General features: G+C 35.0%; 1 protein-coding gene across 4 annotated transcripts; it reads right to left on the bottom strand.

Annotated features, from left to right (window-relative positions):
* Positions 1-411: 411 nt before the first annotated feature.
* Positions 412-19183, bottom strand: LARP7 (La ribonucleoprotein 7, transcriptional regulator). Of its 4 annotated transcripts, none has more exons than XM_015062435.3 (13): positions 19014-19183; positions 13007-13217; positions 12349-12449; positions 12196-12279; positions 11891-12055; positions 11717-11810; positions 11293-11646; positions 11053-11197; positions 9240-9388; positions 8333-8451; positions 5084-5243; positions 4785-4876; positions 412-1035 (listed from the first exon to the last, which is right to left on the bottom strand). In XM_015062435.3, the coding sequence occupies exons 2-13, from the start codon at positions 13206-13208 to the stop codon at positions 955-957; spliced, it is 1746 nt and encodes a 581-aa protein (XP_014917921.1). In that variant the 5' UTR covers positions 13209-13217; positions 19014-19183; the 3' UTR covers positions 412-954. The 4 variants fall into 4 exon arrangements, with proteins under 4 accessions (XP_014917921.1, XP_014917923.1, XP_014917922.1 ...); XM_015062437.3 differs by having other exon boundaries at positions 11293-11643; positions 19014-19163; XM_015062436.3 differs by having other exon boundaries at positions 13007-13210; positions 19014-19153.
* Positions 19184-19190: the final 7 nt, after the last annotated feature.

Here is a 19190-nt window from a genome sequence, read left to right on the forward strand (position 1 = left end):
CTGTCACCTCAACCAGTGAGGCAGCCAATCTCCTCAAATCCCTGGCCCACAGAAGTAGTTTCCTGACTGTAGGTCTTCTACAATTAGGCACCAAATGAGGCCCTCACTTCTGGATAAAGCTGATGGAACTACAAATGGTTTCTAGCCCAAGGAAATGAACCCCATGGCTGTTTTTAATATTCTGATAGGGGATCAAGATGCCAGTCATGAAAAGGCCCTGTAGATTCAGTTCTGAGAAGGACTTAAAATACTCCAGTCTGCCACTTTCCTGAATAAAATGATAGAGTTCAGTTATGCCCAAGGCTGATTCTGAGAAGATGTTTTTTCTCCCTGTGTTCAGAGCATCTGGTACATTTTACTTTGGTTAAGCAAAATAAAATGTTTCACTTCATTTATGAAAAACAAACTCAATACTTTTAAAAGTTTAATATTTTAATTGGACAGTTCATATGGCCTATTCAGTGGAAGCTCAGATAAGCAAAGTGCAATGAACAGAATGAAGTATCACACATAAGTCTCTGTATAAGTCAACATGAAAAGATATCCTAGATATCTGAAATGGAAAAAGCAAACTATAAAACAAGTACAGTGAGTCTACTGTCAAACAGATTTTCTTAAACTATTTGTGTAGTATTATTTTTGCAAATATTTTGTTTTTTGTAATATAAAAACAACAAAATCAATGATAATGTTCAAAACATTTACTAATTATTTTGAGGTTGATTTGTAGAAGATAATTTCAGCAAATAAGACGTTTAATGTAAAACTGTGGGTATACAATGTACTTGTCTCAAAAACAAGTCTTATTTACAAGTTAAGGAACAAAGGTATTTTTTTTAATTAATGTAGGTTTCAGAAAAACATTCTTTATTATTGACTACCATAATAAAATGGATTTCCTAAGAAAAGTTCAAGTAATCATTGAAATCTTAAGAGGTGAACCAAAAGTGTTTTTTAATCATATTCAGAAAATCTAATATGTTTACTTGCTTGTTGAGTCTTTGCCAGTCTAATCTTCTCAGCTTTGGTGATTAACTATGGAGAAAGAAATTAGAAATCAGAATGTACCGGATGCTTAAAAAGATAATTACGACTAGAAAAATCAGGTTGAATAAAAATTTTTTAAAAGAGGGAAAGGTAGACAAAAGACATAAATTAAGCGTAGCCCAAATCAATATAGAAAGAACTGTTCAGGATTATGGCTTATTAAGTATAATAGATAATAAATCTTAGAATTACCTAAAACACTCAAATTTTAGTTTCACATTACTAAAAAATTTTCAGTTGAAAACAGCCACTCCATGCTGGCAATTTTTTTTAACCTTTTAGGAGGGTTCAAGACCCATACTGGTTAGTTGTTTCATATCCCCTTGGACTTGAGTATTAATTACTAAGACATTTCTTAAAAGATATGTGGTCCTAAATAATTATATTGTACGTGCGAATTCATGCATTATTGGAATGAGACAATATATTTTGGTCTGAGTGCTACACAAAGGTTTGCTTACAAATCTGAAGATTAAAATATTCTACCTAGGGATCCACTCTTAAGAGAACTTATTACTCACCACACCCTTACATAAATACTTTAGTATTTTTAAAGGCAAATGAAATTGTATGGAATGTAGAAGACCGTTTAAGATGTCTAAATATTCCAAAAGTTTTCTTGATGTAAAAATTTTAAATATCTTATTGTAGCTTTGGAGGAAATGAAAATCTTACTCCCTTAAAAAATAGATTCTAGGGGCTCCTGGGTGGCTCAGATGGTTGGGCATCCAACCTTGGCTCATGTCATGATCTCATAGCTCATGGGTTCGAACCCCACGTCAGGCTCTGTGCTGACAGCTCAGAGCCTGGAGCCTGTTCTGATTCTGTGTTTCCCTCTCTCTCTGCCCCTTCCCTGCTCGTGTTCTATCTCTTAAAAATAAACATCAAAAAATAAAAAATAAAAAAAATAGGTTCTAGTAATTATTCACCAGTTTCGTTAAAATGTTTTGTGACTGTGGTCATTGGTAGGAAGTCACTTTTATTTATTGTTTAGTTTCTTAAAGTGTTTGCTTAATATTCAAAGTTTACTTAAAAGTTAAAGTAGAAGTCAGCATAGAGATAGACCGGCTACACAAGTTAAAAATACAAGTACTGAAAGACAAAAACTCAAAAGATGCCAAGGTCACCAAACAGTCTGTTTATGATAGAAAACAGTAATAGCCACATGAGGACCACATTCACAAAAGTCATCAGCAAAGCCAGAACCAGGGTTTATATCTATGGAAGTAAAGGTTTATGGGATATATTTAAGATTTTATTACCATGGAAATGAAATTAGGGTGCCCCTGTATTTGTTGTTTTTGTACAAAGTCACTTCAAGATTAAACCAAAAGCCTGTTCCTCATTATAATTTCATGAATTCTGTCTTTACTTACCTGTTGGAATATCTGATATATCAGTAATTTGTAGAAAAAAGACCATGCTAACTAAATTTCAAATATGCTTTAAAGGCTAAGGATGAATGAGAAAAGACTCATGGTCTCCAGTAGCTGTTACTGCATCTTACCCACATGCTCAAAGTGATAGGGAAGACTACAAAGGCTACAAAGACTCGCCAGAAGGAATGAGCCCCTTTCTGGGGGACGCTTCCTCATCTTACTAATCTTTTGTGAGAATTTACCCATATTGATCTCTATATGTAAAAAATACTACCATGAGTACAAAACACCTTTTTTCTTCACCTATTCTCCTCTTTTAATATTGCATAAACTGACTGGGACTTAGGAAACTGTCCCTAGTTTCCTTCTGCTCCCCGACATGAAAATGCAGAACGAAGATTCATTACCAGTGCTTTTCTTCCTTTGCTCATGGACCAAACACTACAATACTACTGGGAAACTTTGAACTGTCGTATCAGAAAAGCGCTAATGTCATACTTTTTTAGCCGCTAATTTTTTTCTAAATATTTAACTTCCGTTACTACGGTGCTTGTTCCCAGGGATCTAGCTGTAGTGGCCTCCTTCCCTTTAAGGCTTCTGTGCTTTCTGGTGCCTCTGCCTGGAAAGCCATGCATTTAAGCTCTCTTGCTTGTATGCTCACTTTCCTAAGGTCTGCTCTAGTGTCGCTTTCACAGAGAACTTCCCAGAACCTCATGTGATGTAAAGATATCTCACAATACCCTTTAATTTGCTCTTTATACACAGCATTTGTCATCACCTGACCTAAACTGTTCATCTGCAAACTTCACGAAAACAGGGTATTTTGTTACTTGCAGCTATTTCCTAGAATGGTGGCTAACACAAATCAGCACTCAAAAAATATTAATTAAATGAATTATCAAAAAGGTAGACTGACATACTAATTACTGTGTTTTCTGAAAAGTATGTACAATACCCACTTTGTGTGGTACCTTATTTTAATTACATGACGGGAGCCAACTAGCTACTTTCACATCTTCAGCTAGAATCCTATACTATTTATCAAACAAATCATGCTAAGGACAAGACTGGTGGTGCAACAGATAAATGAGATCAGGAAAAAACTTTCCAACTCAGTAACAGAGGCACTCATTTTGTTCCAATGAAACTTATAAAATTCCCCAGTCATTGTTTATTTCCTTGCCTCAAGTTTATTTATGGAGATTGGATCTTTCTGAAAAACAAAACTAATTCCTAGTTTTAAAAACATACACGATTTAAATGAAATTTCACACCAATTAGAATGGTAAATACTATTTAACAAAGTGATTTCATTTTAGTTATGAGCTCTGGTTCAATGATTTTAACATTTAAATAATCTCAAGCAGGCTTTGAAATTACCACCTCTTAGACCTGAAAGAATCCTTAGGGAGGAAGGAGGCCTTCCCACATTTCAGCAAATTCAGTCTGTATTCATGGAAAGAGAATTAACAAAGACCAGTAGGAAACCTCCCTTCAAATCATCTTAAATTCCAGTGAATCCTAGGCAATGCAAAGCCAATGAAAAACACTCAACAAACCTAGCACACAGGAAGTATTATGATTTTAAGTGTAACCAGTCATAGAAGAATGCATATCTTTTTAGATTCTTATTTAATAATACACATTTAAAAATTTTATAATAGCATTAGTTATTATGTACCCTTAATTTGTCCTAAGCACTTAAAGATGTACTACTATTTATAATAATCTGATTAAAAAAGAATAAACGTGACAGCACACAAGCAACAGGTATTAAATTACTCAGTATCATTTAAAATGAAATTATTGAAACAGAGTCTATTTTACATTATTTAAAGTATTTAAGCTTGTTTGTTTCACTTGACTACATTAGAGAAAAAGGAATAAAGCTTATCATTGCTGTAACAAACATTAGGCATAAAGTCTCCCAATCTTATCTGTGGGGGGTCATATCTTAAAAAATTACACTCTTAAATACATTGTGTTTTTACCATTAAGACAATCTTTAAATAATCATTTACTACCAAACTATGATACATAGCAGCCAGAATTCAACACTGTTGAAATTAAACTGCTACTAACAGGTACAATAAAAGAAAGGAAAACAAGAAAACTCTAAATTAAAATTATGTACCCTGTGGGGAAAATAATTCTAATTTCGTATATTTCAAAATGCAGACAAACAAGTATTGTCTCTCACAATTTAAAATGCAGTATACACCATGTAAATCTTTATCGTGTATAGGAAAACCAAGGTTATTTTAGGACTACACATTACTGACTTCCAGAAAACATTCAACCTATTATATTTAAGCTATCAAACAACTATAACAAAAAACAAAAAAATGAATTGATTACCTTCTCAGTGCCTCTTTTCTTTTCACGAGGCTGATTAAGTTTGGCCTGCCTATCTACCAAAATCTTCTGCCAGTACCTCTGCTCATGATCACCTTGAAAACAAAAACAATAATCACTGATACAAATGAAGAAACATATTCAAGGCATTAATCACACTTCAATAATAAATCTATAGTTGTCTGATTAAATACTACTTTGCACATGCTAGAATATGAATAAAAAGTTTATTAATCAAAATCAGAAAACATAGTGCAATCACCTCTAAATAAGAGTTATTAAAAAAGACTCTGACGTTTTACCAGAAAGGATCTCGAGATTCCAGCAGTGTTTCTTTTTAATTTCCATATATGCGTTTATTACTGCTTGAGCATCCTCAGGGGTTTTAAACCTAGCATGGCATTCTGTATCTCCTTCTAGCAAATCCACATAAACAACTTCTGAGATTGCTGCCAAAGTATCCTGCATTAGAGTTTAGAAAGATTTTATGTAAATAATAGAAATGTTTGATAATAATTATAAAATTATTCCCATGGTTGTGTTAGAATGTGTTACATAAATAAGCCATATCCAGTTTAAAATGAGGAGTAACTATCCTACTTATCATACACAGGGGTGCCTGGCTGGCTCAGTCAGTACAAGTTAGGTGACTCTTGATCTAGGGGTTTTGAGTTCGAGCTTCATGTTGAGGGTAGAGATCATTTACATAATCTGGGCTAGAACTCACAACCCCAAGATCAAGAGTCATAAACTCTCTTGACTGAGCCAGCCACGCACCTCTAAAATATACACAAATACTCTTAAAATTGACTTGGACAAAGTTGAAAACTCTAATCAAACCCTTTTATTCAATCACAATCTTAGAATATTAACTAGAATAGGACTACTACAGAGAGACAACAGATTTATAGAGCAGGATGTACAAATAATTTCCCCTAGCCCCCACATCAAGAAGGGGATTACAAGTCACGGTATAGTTAAAATAAGGAATACAATTAAAAACAAACAAAAAACCCAGAATGGATTGGGGGAGAAGGTGCGTTTCCACTTATCTGTACAAAATCCCTTATGACTTAAAATATATGAAAAAAAATTCAACTTTTTCTAACAACTTGTGAAAAAAAAACATTTCATGGGAGCCTACAAAAATCCTAGGTTCTTGAGTAGATCTATGGGAATATAGCTCAAGAGTTCATACTTTCTGATGAAATACCTCAACAATCTCTTCTAAACAAGTTGTGGTCCCCCAGCAAGGAAAAGTTTAACCTATAATGCCTGCTGTGAGGGCAAATTAACAAGATTCCTGCATTCCTAACCATTTCTTCCCAGCATGTTCTGTGGTGTAAACAATGCAATTATGCAGGAATGTTATATAATTCTTCATTCATCAACTTCCATTCAGAAAACCAAAGAAATTACTGGAGATTCCCAACTTAAAAAAAAAAAAAGCACTTTACGCATCTGGCTTTACTTTTGACCCAAATTTCAAGCCTCAAAGAATTTAGATTACTTTTAGATGTTGGATTTTTAAGGTCTGAATTCTGTAACTGAGCAGTATTCTGGAAATATTATTTCACCACAATATAAGAAAAGTTTATTAGTTAATAATAAAGAATAAGCAATAAAAACCTGAGAAGCCAGGGAGTATTAACTCAACCCTACTCTTAGCATATTGCCTATCTCAAAATTGGCACTTATTGATTGCTAATTACATGAAAAAAATAGAACTGGAGGGAAATATACTTGCCAATTCTTTCCACTTGTACTTGAGTACTAAATTTAGAAAGCAAGACAAATAATTGGTATGAAGTTAATGAAATGTGAATATATTAACTGGTAGTGTTTTGTAACTGACTTACCAGATAGACCCGATTACTACAATTCAAAATATTACCTATATATCCATTATAATGTTAGGCTAATCCCAGGACTTAAACCATTCCTTAAAATGATAAATTAGCCTGGTAATCACATGGGCAAGTTAAATAGCAGTAAATACCATAACTCCATTTTTGTTCCGGCAAAATGTAAGTAACTACTAACTTTTAACAATGTTATGATTTTGTAAGTAATTTTTAACTGATATACTTATCTTTTAGATAACAAAAGCTCTTTGATGAATATTACTGAATCTATGTTATTTCAAATAACAAACTTTTTCTAATTTATCTTTTAAATCTTTTGCAACCTGATTAACCACAGCTTCATTTACATCCTCAGTTTTTTACCCTTCTGATCTGAAATTCTGTATTGTTACCATACTCTGAAATATAAGTTGGTAATAGCAATTTGGGATTCACCAAATCCCTCATCAACATCTTAAAGAGAATCTAAATTTATGTTAGTGACAGCTACAGGATTTTACAGGAAACAGGATTTCAGATAAAGTGTTCACAAGCTTATTTCAGTGAGCAACTTCAATGGTCATGCAAGTTAAAAAATGTGACTGGTAGGAGTCCATGCAAAATCAAAACAACATACTAGATGACGATGAATGTCAGCATAACAATTGAAAATATATTTGCTACGAAAATATATATGCTATTTTACATAGGAATATGTCAATAAGAAAGAAATATGGTTGTGCTGTTACAAAAGGCTGTTAGAAGATCAAATAGATAAAGTGAAAAAAGACTGCAGAGCAATAGATATAACAATGTGTACTGTAAATTATATAGGACTCCGTATTTATTTGTACACGCATACAAAATTTTTGTAGCTTTTCAAAATATTTTACACTTTTCTGTAATTGTTTCACATTTTTTAAAATTGTTTCACATTTTTAAACAATCAGTGCAGACTGAAAATAGCAAAAAAAAATTAATAAATAATATTAACAAAACCTTTTTTCTCCAAAAATATCTTTCATTTCTTCCAGGAAAAAATTTCAATTTCCAAGAGGATTAACAGACAAAATTACTAAATTTACGTTAAGTTAAAAAATATGCATATGATATCCCCTTTGTTCCAAAATAGCTCTGACTTTCTTTAGGTCACAAAATCTTTTGGGAATCTACTGGAAGTTAAGAGCTCTAATGAAAACGAATTATGTTCACTACAAAATCAGACAACAACAGATGATTAAAAATTCGTAATAACTTCAGACCAACTCTAACGTTGACTAGATATTTAATACATTTTAGCATGAAATACTTTCTAAAATAAATTTTCTCTGAAAATAGATGTCCCTTAAAGGAATACCAGGAAAGCATTTTACTAATTTATTCTTTTAAGTTATAATGACTATAGTAAGGCTTACTCATTCAACTACTCAATCAACCGTTAACGGCACCAATAAAAATAAGCCAAGTGCAGTTCTATTGAAAGATGTTTTAAACTGAGCTCACTGCAAATTTCATCCAGCAGGGAATTTCAGACTTCAGATTTTGCTTCAAGTCAAATACAAGAGTTACGGTAGAATCAAATCTAGACATAGTTTATTGCAGAGGAACAAATTTACTTGCTTTGTTTTCCATATGCAAAACATTTTCACATGGGGAAGTTTTAAAAAGGAAAGAGCAACAACTATCCTCAACACACAAAAGCATTACCCTGACTTGTTTCCTGCCAGGCAGAGGCTCAGTGCTAATGATCTTCACAATCACGCCACTGACAAACTGTGGTCCTGTTGCATTAACCTTTTCCTGGGGACAACACTCTTCACTGTTTGCTGTTGATTTGAAAAGGAAAGAGAAATAAGCCTCTTACACTCAGTAATTTAGTAGGCCCACTTTAGAAGAACAACAGTAATTTCTTCAGCTGATTTAAGTAACCAATTTTAATTTACTTAATGTAACTGTAAAATAAGTTATTCTGGTGTCATACTGCTTACTGCAGATTACCATGAATAAAAATACCCAAACCTTTACTACTCTAATTGCAGAGCCTGGTTAGAACACTTGTAAAACCTTAGAAAAAACTCCCCCTTTTTCTTAACCAAATAATAGAGTACTTTACTTAGTAAACAGACACAGAACAGTATGTTAACATTCTACAAACATTATAATTAAAATGTGAAAATTTAAGATTTTCAATTTGTAAGAATTCCAAATATGTCCTAATAGGATAAAATTACAGACGGAAATTGTAATTTTTCTTTCTACAAACTTGCTCAATTGATAGACACTCATCACTAATTCTGATTAATAAAAACTGTAGAGAAAACTTAAGCAAAAAAGACACTTTCTTTTCTCTTTTTTTAATTTTTTTAAATGTCAAGGGCTTGAATTACAAGGGGCTTGAACATAGGACGCAGATCCAGAGACACATGTTCTACTGAGCCAGCCAGGTGCCCAGAAAAACAGGAGTCATGGAAACGAGCACTTCAAATATTCTTATATCAAAAATAAATTGCACATTTAAGTTTTTAAAAATTAAGGTTTATCCTGTAACTCAGAAATAGTACATTAGTATATAAACACAATACAATACTACAAAAACTATTATAGTGGTATTTACTTTTTTCATTTTCTATTCCAGAGTTAGGAGCTACTCCATTTGTTTCCATTTTTGACTCCAATTTTATTTGGGATATTGTTTTTTTTAAAGAAGACATGCTGGCTTTTTGCAGTGCTAAATACTCTTTTTTCAAATCCATCCATTCGCTCCTGTAACGAAAAGAATGTACTTTTGAAATAGTGAAAAAAGATGGTCAAATAAAAAGTTATTATCAAAGTATATACATTCACAGTGCCTTGTAATGTTTTCCTTCTTCAAACACATACATTCACACTACTTCTGGAGTCCTAAGTCCATCCAGTAAATATATAAAGGGGAGTTCCATCTGACCCAACATTCAGATTAAATGTTTTAAATTTGACAATTCAATTCTTGAGTATGTTTCAAATATTTTCATTTATGAAAATAAAAGTTTTGAATTAATTAACTAGTAACAATTAGTCATCACTAGGGGGAAAATGGCAGATTACTATTTAGAGATTATTTGTTAAACTGCTTCCAATTTGGGAGATAACATTCCTTAGCATTTACTTGACTCAAAAGGAATTTCTAAGAAGAAAAAAAACGCCCCATGGAAGCAATTTATTTATTTACATGCATTTAACATGTAGATGTTTCTTCAAACAGCTAGAGCTCCTCCAGATAGAAACACAATGCCTCTCCAGGCTCCACAGGAGCACTCATTGTTACTCTAATCTATGCCATCAAACAAGCAGATAGGGTTTTTTTTTTTTTTAAAGAGGATATCTTGTGGTAATGGTCTTAGCTGTTATTATTGACATCTGTATACTTCAAAAAAAAAAAAAAAGTATCCAGACCCACCCAGGATCATACATTCCCAGAGAGCTGATACATTAGAATAACAAAAACCTCTTGTAATGATTCTCTGAGATAAAAAGGCAAGAGGAATTCAGCAGTTAAGAATAGTATAAATACAAGTGCCTGAAGTCCTTGCCTTTTAACCTTCAAGAGGAGGACAGGGCACTTCGAGAGTACAATTCAAGACGGATCAGAAAAACTTTCTTGGCAAAGGTATGGTTTTTTGCCTTTTCTTTTCTTTTCCTACATGGCTTCCGCTTCTTGTGTGGATGGACTCCCTTTAACTTTAACATGGAAGTACTTTCTTTGACTTTTAAATAGTAAGTGCTTCCATGTTTTAGTAGAAGTGAATCCAAATCATTCCTCTGAATGTAACAAGGCAAGTTCCTTATATAGCCCAAGGGGAATCCCTTTGCTTTAACATGGGGGTACCTGCTGTGTAAAACAAAAGTAAGTGCTTCCATGTTTCAGTGGAGGTGTTCCCAAATGGACACAACTTTTATCTTGATCCGGCATCTTCTAAGCTTACTTTACAGGTTAAGGAATGGTAACTTTTTCACATTTGTACAAGACTGGGCTCCCCACCACTTAAACGTGGATGTACTTGCTTTGTATCTAAAAAAGTAAGTGCTTCCATGTTTTAGTGATGGTAAGTCTTACTTTTACATTTTAGAAACTTACAAGGCTTACAGCCTCACCGAAATGACCATCTATGGTATATTTAAGCTGTACCCTTAAAACTGTTAAGGAACGCCCTCTACTTTAACATGGAGACACTTGCTGTGACATGATAAAAATAAGTGCTTCCATGTTTTAGTGTGGTGGTTCCTTTCAAATCCTCAACTGCCTTATATCCATTATATGTGCAGATCTTGGCTACATGCCATGACTGTTGCTAATATGCAACTCTGTTCAATACAAATTGGAATTGCACTTTAGCAATGGTGATGGCGTGTGCCAATTTTCAACTACAGAATCTGTATCGTCTACTTACTTTGAAAGTACTCTTAAGGGTATAACCTCTTCTCCCATTTTGTGCCTCTCTTTGTGTTTTTTCTTATGCTTCCTTTTTGCTTTTAAAAGGGATCCATCTTTTACATCTCCAGTATCCTTTTCCTCTTCAGTAGAGACTTCTAAATCTTAATATCAAAAAGTTAACTTTAGGTAAATAAGGATTTCTTAATCTCTCATTTTAATTTAATTGTAGATAAATTAACCTTGAAGTTGTCAATACCTTTGTTTTCTTTGGGAACATCTACATCTTCTTTTTTAATGTTGTCTTTCTGCGTTATTTTCTTTACTTTTGACCTGGGAGTTGGGTGTTCTGCTTCTTCAGAGATACTTCTCTTCCTCTTCCCCGTTCTGACTGTAGGTAAGCTGGATGCTTCTGCTCTTTCCCGTTTTTTCTTTTTCTTAGACGGTGGCTTCTGGGGTTCAGTAATCTCTACTTCAGATCCCTCAGATGTGGTCCTGGATCTTTTCATTTTTTCTACAGTCTCTTTACTTGTGTCAATATTTGACTCTTTGGTCTGGATATTGTCCTCTTTCTTCATTCGGCCTTTCTTCTTCTTCTTCTTCTTCTTTTCTTCTGTAACAATGTTATCATTAGTGTTCATTTTAATTCAACTATGTTTACTTAAATATCAATATTAAGTTACCTGATACTCCAAGGACAGGAATAGGCTTATTTTTTACTGTCTTAGGAAATATGCCAGGTTTTCTTGGTGCTTCTTCTGGTGGGTTGTTAAGAAACTGAAAACCAATAAAATTTTGTTACTATTTAAAAACACTTGCTAATTGTCTTTGCTTTTCTTTTTAGGTTCGGGACCTACCTCAATAGCTTTCGCTGCTTGTTCTTTTGTTTCAAATTCTACAAAGGCAAATCCCTTTGGATCTCCAGTAGATTTATAATGTGGTATACTTATATAAACAACATTGCCACATTTCCCAAATACTCTTTCAATCCAGCTGTGATTAACATTTTTGGGAAGTAATTCCTATAAGTGAGAAGCAATATTAAAATAGAAGAACTTTTTCAGGGTCAATAAATTTTTACTTGTAATGTTAGAATGTTTCTGTCATTCTTTCGAATGCCAGCACTGAGCTTTTAGAAAATACGGTCTCACCACATACATACCACATACACTGTCCGCTCATCCTCATCTTTTGGTCGTTCACCTAAAGGCTTTTTTCTCCTGATTCTGGTGCCTTCTAAGTCCAGCTATGAAATAGTTACATGAGATTAATAACTGACATAATAATTCCATGATATAGTTGTAATAATTCTTACCTCTACAACAGATGAACTTTTCAGTGCTCTGGCTATTAACTTTCCATCTGTGGTCAATTTTTTCATTTTGTTGAAAGACACGAGAAGTGATATATCAACATCTAATGGAAATGCATAAGTTAGTATTACAGAGAATAATTGCATTTTGGTAAAAAATTAATCACATTTCCCTAAAATGCCTTATGAGAATTAATGCACTAAGCACACAGCATTCAAGAAAACTCAAAACTGAAAACTTTGCTCACTGAAAACTGAGCTTGCAAGGAGCTCAACCACACAAACATGGAGCCTGGGTGGCTAGTTAGGTTAAGCCTCCGACTTTAGCTCAGGTCATAATCTGCTCTCCGCACAAAGCCTGCTTGTGAACCCCTGTCCCCATATCTCTGCTCTATCTCTAAGATAAACAAAAAAATATAGGATGTGTGTCTCCAGAATTAACTGAAATCTTTGTCTTTTAACACTAGAAATCTGTCTTCTAAAGCAAAAGTGAGCTATAATAGTTTTCACGTGTAAAAACTAATGGATTTGTATGCATAGTATGTGGTATATATCACAATACAAAATATGCTACCATTGTATTTATGGTAAACGTTGTACAAGTTGAAGGCAATAACCCTCTAAAACTAGTTCCATTCATTATACAGTGAAGTAAACTTACATCCATCTCTGGACTTTTCTATTTGTTCTCGAAGAAATCTATCCTTGTGAAGATTTGCATCTCCAAACCAGAAATCCACTTGCTTAGCAATATCTGCAAGCACTTGCTTAACTCGTGACCGTTTCTTTTTTTCTACTTCTTTTTTCTTTTCAGGGTTTTCTTCTTCCATTGCTTTTTCTTGATTTCCACTTTCAGCTTCCATTCCTGTGTACTGAAAAAAGGTTTATATCACATGTAATAGGAAAATATTTAGGTTACCCTTTTTATTGTCTGAAGGGTTAATAGACTCATTCAGCTGGCAGAGAACAAACTTTGGGTTAACACTTGTAATTAGCTGAGAAAACTTTCATTGTGGTTTTTTTTTTAAATCTCTTACCTGTTCACTTTTCATTGGCCTTTTTACTTTCAAAATAATTTACAACCTATGTCATTAATTAGCTTAAGCTTTTGATGCATTTTAATTCAGGGCCAGAATGTTCTAGTATAGCATAAAATCTCTACCAACATCTATATCTCACCAAACTACACTTCTAAAATATGTCAAATTATAAGATTAAAATCTCAGACATTCTCCATCTTAACAAACTAAAAAATACAATCTCCAATGAAATAAGTTGATCTTGGTTTTGTTTTCAGTGTTTTCTTAAGTAATCTCTACACCCAAAGTGGGGCTTGGGGGCTTGAATTTACAATCCTGAGATCAAGAGTCCCATGCTCTATGGACTAAGCTAGCCACGTGCCCAGAAATGTTAATTTCTGTTCATTAGAAACAGAACTGGCTTTCTGTTTTCCAGGTGACCTTCCCATCCCAGTGTTTATTTCTTGGGACAGCAAACCTCTTTCCTTGAGTTACTTTGCATGTATCTTCTTTGTTATCTAGCTCTTCCTAAAACCTGGTTATCTAGCTCGTCCTGAAACTGGTTTTCTAGCTCTTCCTAAAACCTGGCTGGCAAATCTTCAACTGAGGGCCTTCTGAATTTGCAGTTCCCTTCCAAACACTTGCTGCCTAGATAACATGGCTTGCTCCCTCACTTGCTAAAGTCTTGTTCAAATGTCACTTCATTTAAAACTGCAAATTTCTGGATACCTGTATCTCCCTTGCCTTACTTTTCCTTCATTGCACTTATCTTCTAACATTATTGTACATTTAAAAAAATGCTTATTTATTTGTTTTTAGGAGTGGTGAGGCAGAGAGAGAGGGAGATAGACAATACTAGGGAAGCTCCTCAAAGCCTGACATGGGGCTCGAACTCATGAACCGTGAGATCATGACCTGACCTGGAAGTTGGATGCTCAACTAACTGAGCCACTCAGGTGCCCCTACTGTACATTTTTATTTATCCTTCCTAGAATGTAATATTAATGAAATCAGGTTTTTGTCTGTTTTGTTTACTGATGAATTCCCATTCCCTGGCACACAGTAGTCACTCAAAAATTTGTTGAATGAATTGTGGCCTCTTCACTGAACCACTAGAAGTACATACACAAAAAGAAGTAAATGAGCAAAGGCTTATTAAATCGGGCCTGCGGTGAGATTTATCTCTGTAACATAGTTTTCCCATATTTTATTTCCCAGGCTCCCATAACTGTTTTCTTGGGACACAGGAGAGTGAAGACATGGGGAGAGTTTTATCTGATTGCACCAGGGTGGGAGCCACTATTGGTTGGTATGCAAGCCTTGGACCTATGCGACCAGAATGGCATACTAGATTGATGGGAAACAGGGGCTAAGGCTTTTACACATCAAGGTGACCTAAAACATTCTGGTCCGTTATCTATGGAAGTCACACACGTCTGTTGTAATGTAAAGGGGGGAAAAAAGTGGATTTGGATTAATTGCTCAGTTTGAGTAAGTGCTGGGGCCGAGACTCCAGATGAGATGAAGATGCTGTCCCTACTGTATCTTCTGTCTTTATCCTTTAAAGCTCAGTGTACATAGTATTAAAGCCTATTTCTGTCTCTTTGGCCTGTCAGCTGGAATCAGTTACTGAGCACCAATGCTGCAGACAGTAATAGAAAATGTGTTTCAAAGTGACACCCAGTAAAAGAGTACAAGCCATTAATGCATTTCACTTCAAATCTCCAACTAAACATGCAATCTCACAAAAATCAGATGAGTATTTTGGCATTTTCAGAACAGGCTGGAGCTGACTGACCAAGTACCAATTTTGAAAATATACAAGTAATGAAGTATTTATTGAGATATAAAAGAGTTACTTGTCAGAATTAATCATTAAAAAAAAAACAACCAAAAACCAATCAGGTGTCATTTAGTGCTGAATAACCACATTCTTCAGCCCATCCTGTGAAGCTTCCCTTTCCATCATTCTAGTGAAACTGAAAACAGTGATCTCCACTGACTACTGGACCCCTAAGCAGCTCTTGCAGTCAAACTCCCTCTTTGAAAATATTTTCTTCATCTGGCTTCCAGGAGAGTTTTCCTCCTTCTCAATTTCCTTTTCCGGACCATTCTACTCTGCTCTACCTTTACATGCTACCCAGAATTGAATTCAGTCCTGGGCTCCCTTCTTATCTCCACACATATCCTTTCCCAGGCTTTACGCTGTTTAGCTCTATGCTGATGTTTTACAAATCTATATTCTCCAGCCCTTACTTCTCCCATTAGCTCCTCCCATTCCAATATTCAATCATCCATTTGACATCTTCACTTATCTTCCTGAACTATATGTATCTCATGTGGAAAATGGCAAAAACCGAACGCTCAAACCTCTTTTTGCCTTGTTTTCCCCATTCTGGAAAACACCAGTCACAAAACTGTTGAGAGCAAAAATTCTGAAATCCTCCTTCTTTTCCTCATATACCACAACAAATCCATTAGCATTTTTGTTAGCTCTACCTTTATAAAATATATCCTGAATATGAATACTTTTCATTTATCACCTGGTTCATGCTATCATTGTGTCCTGTCTGAACTACTACAAGAACATAACTTGTGCTTGCTTCTACTCTTCTTCCATTATCATCAACTCTCCAGACAGCAGCCAGAATATGTAAACCAGAGATGTCAATATCTTGGACAAAGTCCTCCAAAGGATTTTTAACCACACTCAAAATCCAAAATCCATAGTATGCCAAGCAGTATGTTCTCTAGCCTGGGGATATCTAACTTCATTTCTTAACAATTCTTTCCAACAGGTTCACTCCAACTACAACATATCATTCCTTAAACATGCTAAGGCCATTCCCATCTCAAGGCCTGTGCTCTTGCTGTTTACCTTCCCTGCCACATCGCAGGGATTACTTCCCTGTTCATTCAGGTCTCCATAAATGTCAATTTCTCAAAAAGGCTTTCTTTCACTCAATCTAAGATATTCCTTACCTGGCAACTTTAACTCCACCTATCCCCTCTGTCACCACTTTGTATCCTTGTATCTTCTTGGAGTTATAATTTTATTGTCTGTCTACCCCACTAGAATGCAAAAAACTCTGAAGGTAGGGACTTGAGCTTGATCACAACTTAAGCCATTTGTTAACTAATTATTTAAAAGGATCTCTCATACACTGCAAAACGTTAAGCACTTCAAGTTCTTTTGAAAGGGGGTAGGATTATAATTTAAAAATACGCGGAAGCTAAAAATTATTACATAAGGATCCAATGTTAACTTTCCTTTTTGTAAAAACTCCAAATTAGTAAATGGCATACTATTAGCTCTCTAGTTCCTTTCCTTGTCAGAGCCACCATCTAAAGAAACAGTGGACAGAATTGCAGAAGTGAAGAAAGTCATGATTTCCCCAAACCAGATTTTTCCTATCATTCTCATCTCAGAGACCCTCCTCATTCCTTTTCCTAAGGATTATTTTTGTGACCCGAATAATTGAGTTCCAAAACTCTTGCCTAGTGTGTATAACATATGTCTGCAATTTCGATTTTAAGAAATATATCCTCTAGATAATCAAACACATCTCTGTTATTAGAGAAGATATGGATGAAACATAAAGTAACAAGATAGGATTCAACTTAACTTTCCTATGCAATGGCTGCTAGAAAATCAGGAAGTTACACGGCAGTACTTTTGTCACAGTCTTGATTCTCCAACTCTACCTTCTCACTCCCTCCATAAAACGTAACCATTATTATTACCATTATTATTACCAACTTCTGGAAGGGCTCTTTCTCTCCTTCCAGTGTGTTCACAACTACTGTCACTATAATACGGGAACAGTTTATAAATGGTTCCAGAAGTCATCTATCCTTCTCAGAAGCTGTGTAACTTGTCCAAAACACAGATATAATTTTATGATTTAAATGTTACAACTTTCAACATTAAAAATCCTTTACCACTTTCTTACAATATGCAAGTTTAAAAAATTGGTAAAAAAAAAAAAAAATTAAAAAATTGGTAATGAACCAGTGACATCTAACTGGCTTCTAAACAGGGGCTTAAGGAATAAAAGTTACTGTATAACAATGCCAGTTACTTTACATATATTGTTTTAAATCCTCAGTCACAATCAGATAGTTTCTTCCAACTTGTTTTGACACAGGCTTAAAGGTGAAGTGAACTGACCGAAACTAGCTAGGTAAACAAGTTCTGGTAAATTCGACTCCTATTAGTAGAACCTCTTGTAGTCTGTCATCATTCATTCTATCTTCTGACTCAGATATTCTTAACCTAAAGTCCAGGGAATTTTGGATGGGTTTCAAACATTCTTGTCAATTTCATGAAATTGTTAAAAGATACATTTTAAAAAGAGAAATCTAAATATGTGAATATAAAATGAATACACATCAAATATTTTAAGTAATAAATCACGGAACTAGTTAAGTAGGATTTTTTATGTGTGTGTTCTGTGTTAGGAAACAGTTAAGTATTAAAAACTAGCTCAGGGGGTGCAGAGCTGGCTCATTCAGAAGACCATGTGACCCTTAATCTCAGGGTCATGAGTTTAAGGGCCCATGTTCGGTGTGGAGCCTACCTAAAACAAGATAAATAAATAATAAATTTAAAAAATTATATAAAATACCAAATCGAAGGAGAATTAAAATAAATAAGCAATGAGGAACACTGAAATGAATTTGTTAATAGGTGTAAAACTGGTTACGGCAGTAATTGCAAAATTAACTTAATTCCAAGACTAATTTCCATTATTATCGTTTTCTACAACTTACACAAAGTAAAATAACTCAATGACAATGAAAGAGATAACTAGACAACACATACAATATAACGCTTCTTGGCCGTTTCAAGGCTCTTCATAATTTCCCTACAAAATTATACGCAAAATATTTGGACATGTATATGAATTTTCCTGGGAAACTCATCCATAGCTTTTATCGTTTTTGGAGGAAATGGTGTGTCAAAAACGTTAAGTTCTAGTCACGGCTGACCACCCAACGGTACCAGAACTCCCTTGCCTGTGTGCAAGTTCTTTTTACCTTACTTGTCTTATAAACCTCTATTCAATTTTCAAGATCCACGTTAAATGGCATCTTACTCTCTATAGCTTTCCAAGACCACTTCTTCCTTAATTAACTGCTACCTTACTTTCCCTAAAGGGCATCTATGAACGCACTCAGTACACTTAACACTTTTACTTTGTTAGCTCCTTTCCGTAATTGATTTTCGACATCCTTTGATGACAAAAACTAGAATCCTGAAAAAGAAAATGACTTAACTTCACAACACAAGCCCTCACATTCGCTATCGTTTGGCCGCCAAGGCTCAGATCGACGAAGTAAGGTAATTTCCACTTTGGCTACGGCCCCCCTCAGCACCCGTCCTTTCGCAAGGACGTCGCCAAATGCTGGGCGGACCCCCAACCTCCCAACGCCGGACAATACGCGCCCCCAACCTCTGAAAACTGGAACTACAAGGGCTGCCAAAGCATTTCTGCGCGTGCGCACAGAGAACTAGCACAAGCAAACTGATGGGTTTGCGGGAGGGGGCGAGGTGAGAACGATAGATAAAATGGACTGCATGAAAAAAGAGAAACTGAGACCTCGCTCAACCTGACCAACACTATCTACAGTCTACTTGGAACTTACTCCGCTCAATTCCCAACACACAGGGCTGGGGACTGCGTCTTCCAACCTTTTCGTCTCTAGATCCTTATGGTCCGGGTTTCCGCGTCATAGGACGAGCGACACCGTTCTCCCGTACGCCTCGGAAAAGACGAGCACGGAGACCGCGCGTCCGTCGCTTACGTCACAAGCGTGAGCTGG

This window comes from Acinonyx jubatus, chromosome B1, assembly GCF_027475565.1.
Source record: "Acinonyx jubatus isolate Ajub_Pintada_27869175 chromosome B1, VMU_Ajub_asm_v1.0, whole genome shotgun sequence".
NCBI classification, from domain to species: Eukaryota; Metazoa; Chordata; class Mammalia; order Carnivora; family Felidae; genus Acinonyx; species Acinonyx jubatus.

Bases quoted from the DNA above. Each gene is read 5' to 3' on its own strand.
- LARP7 (XM_015062435.3), bottom strand. From the start codon at position 13,208: ATGGAAGCTGAAAGTGGAAATCAAGAAAAAGCAATGGAAGAAGAAAAC. The intron at 11,647-11,716 runs GTAACTTAATAT...ACATTGTTACAG, and splicing joins TCCTGTCCTTGGAGTATCAG to AAGAAAAGAAGAAGAAGAAG. The intron at 5,244-8,332 runs GTAATGCTTTTG...ACTCTAATGCAG, and splicing joins CTGGCAGGAAACAAGTCAGG to GATACTTTGGCAGCAATCTC.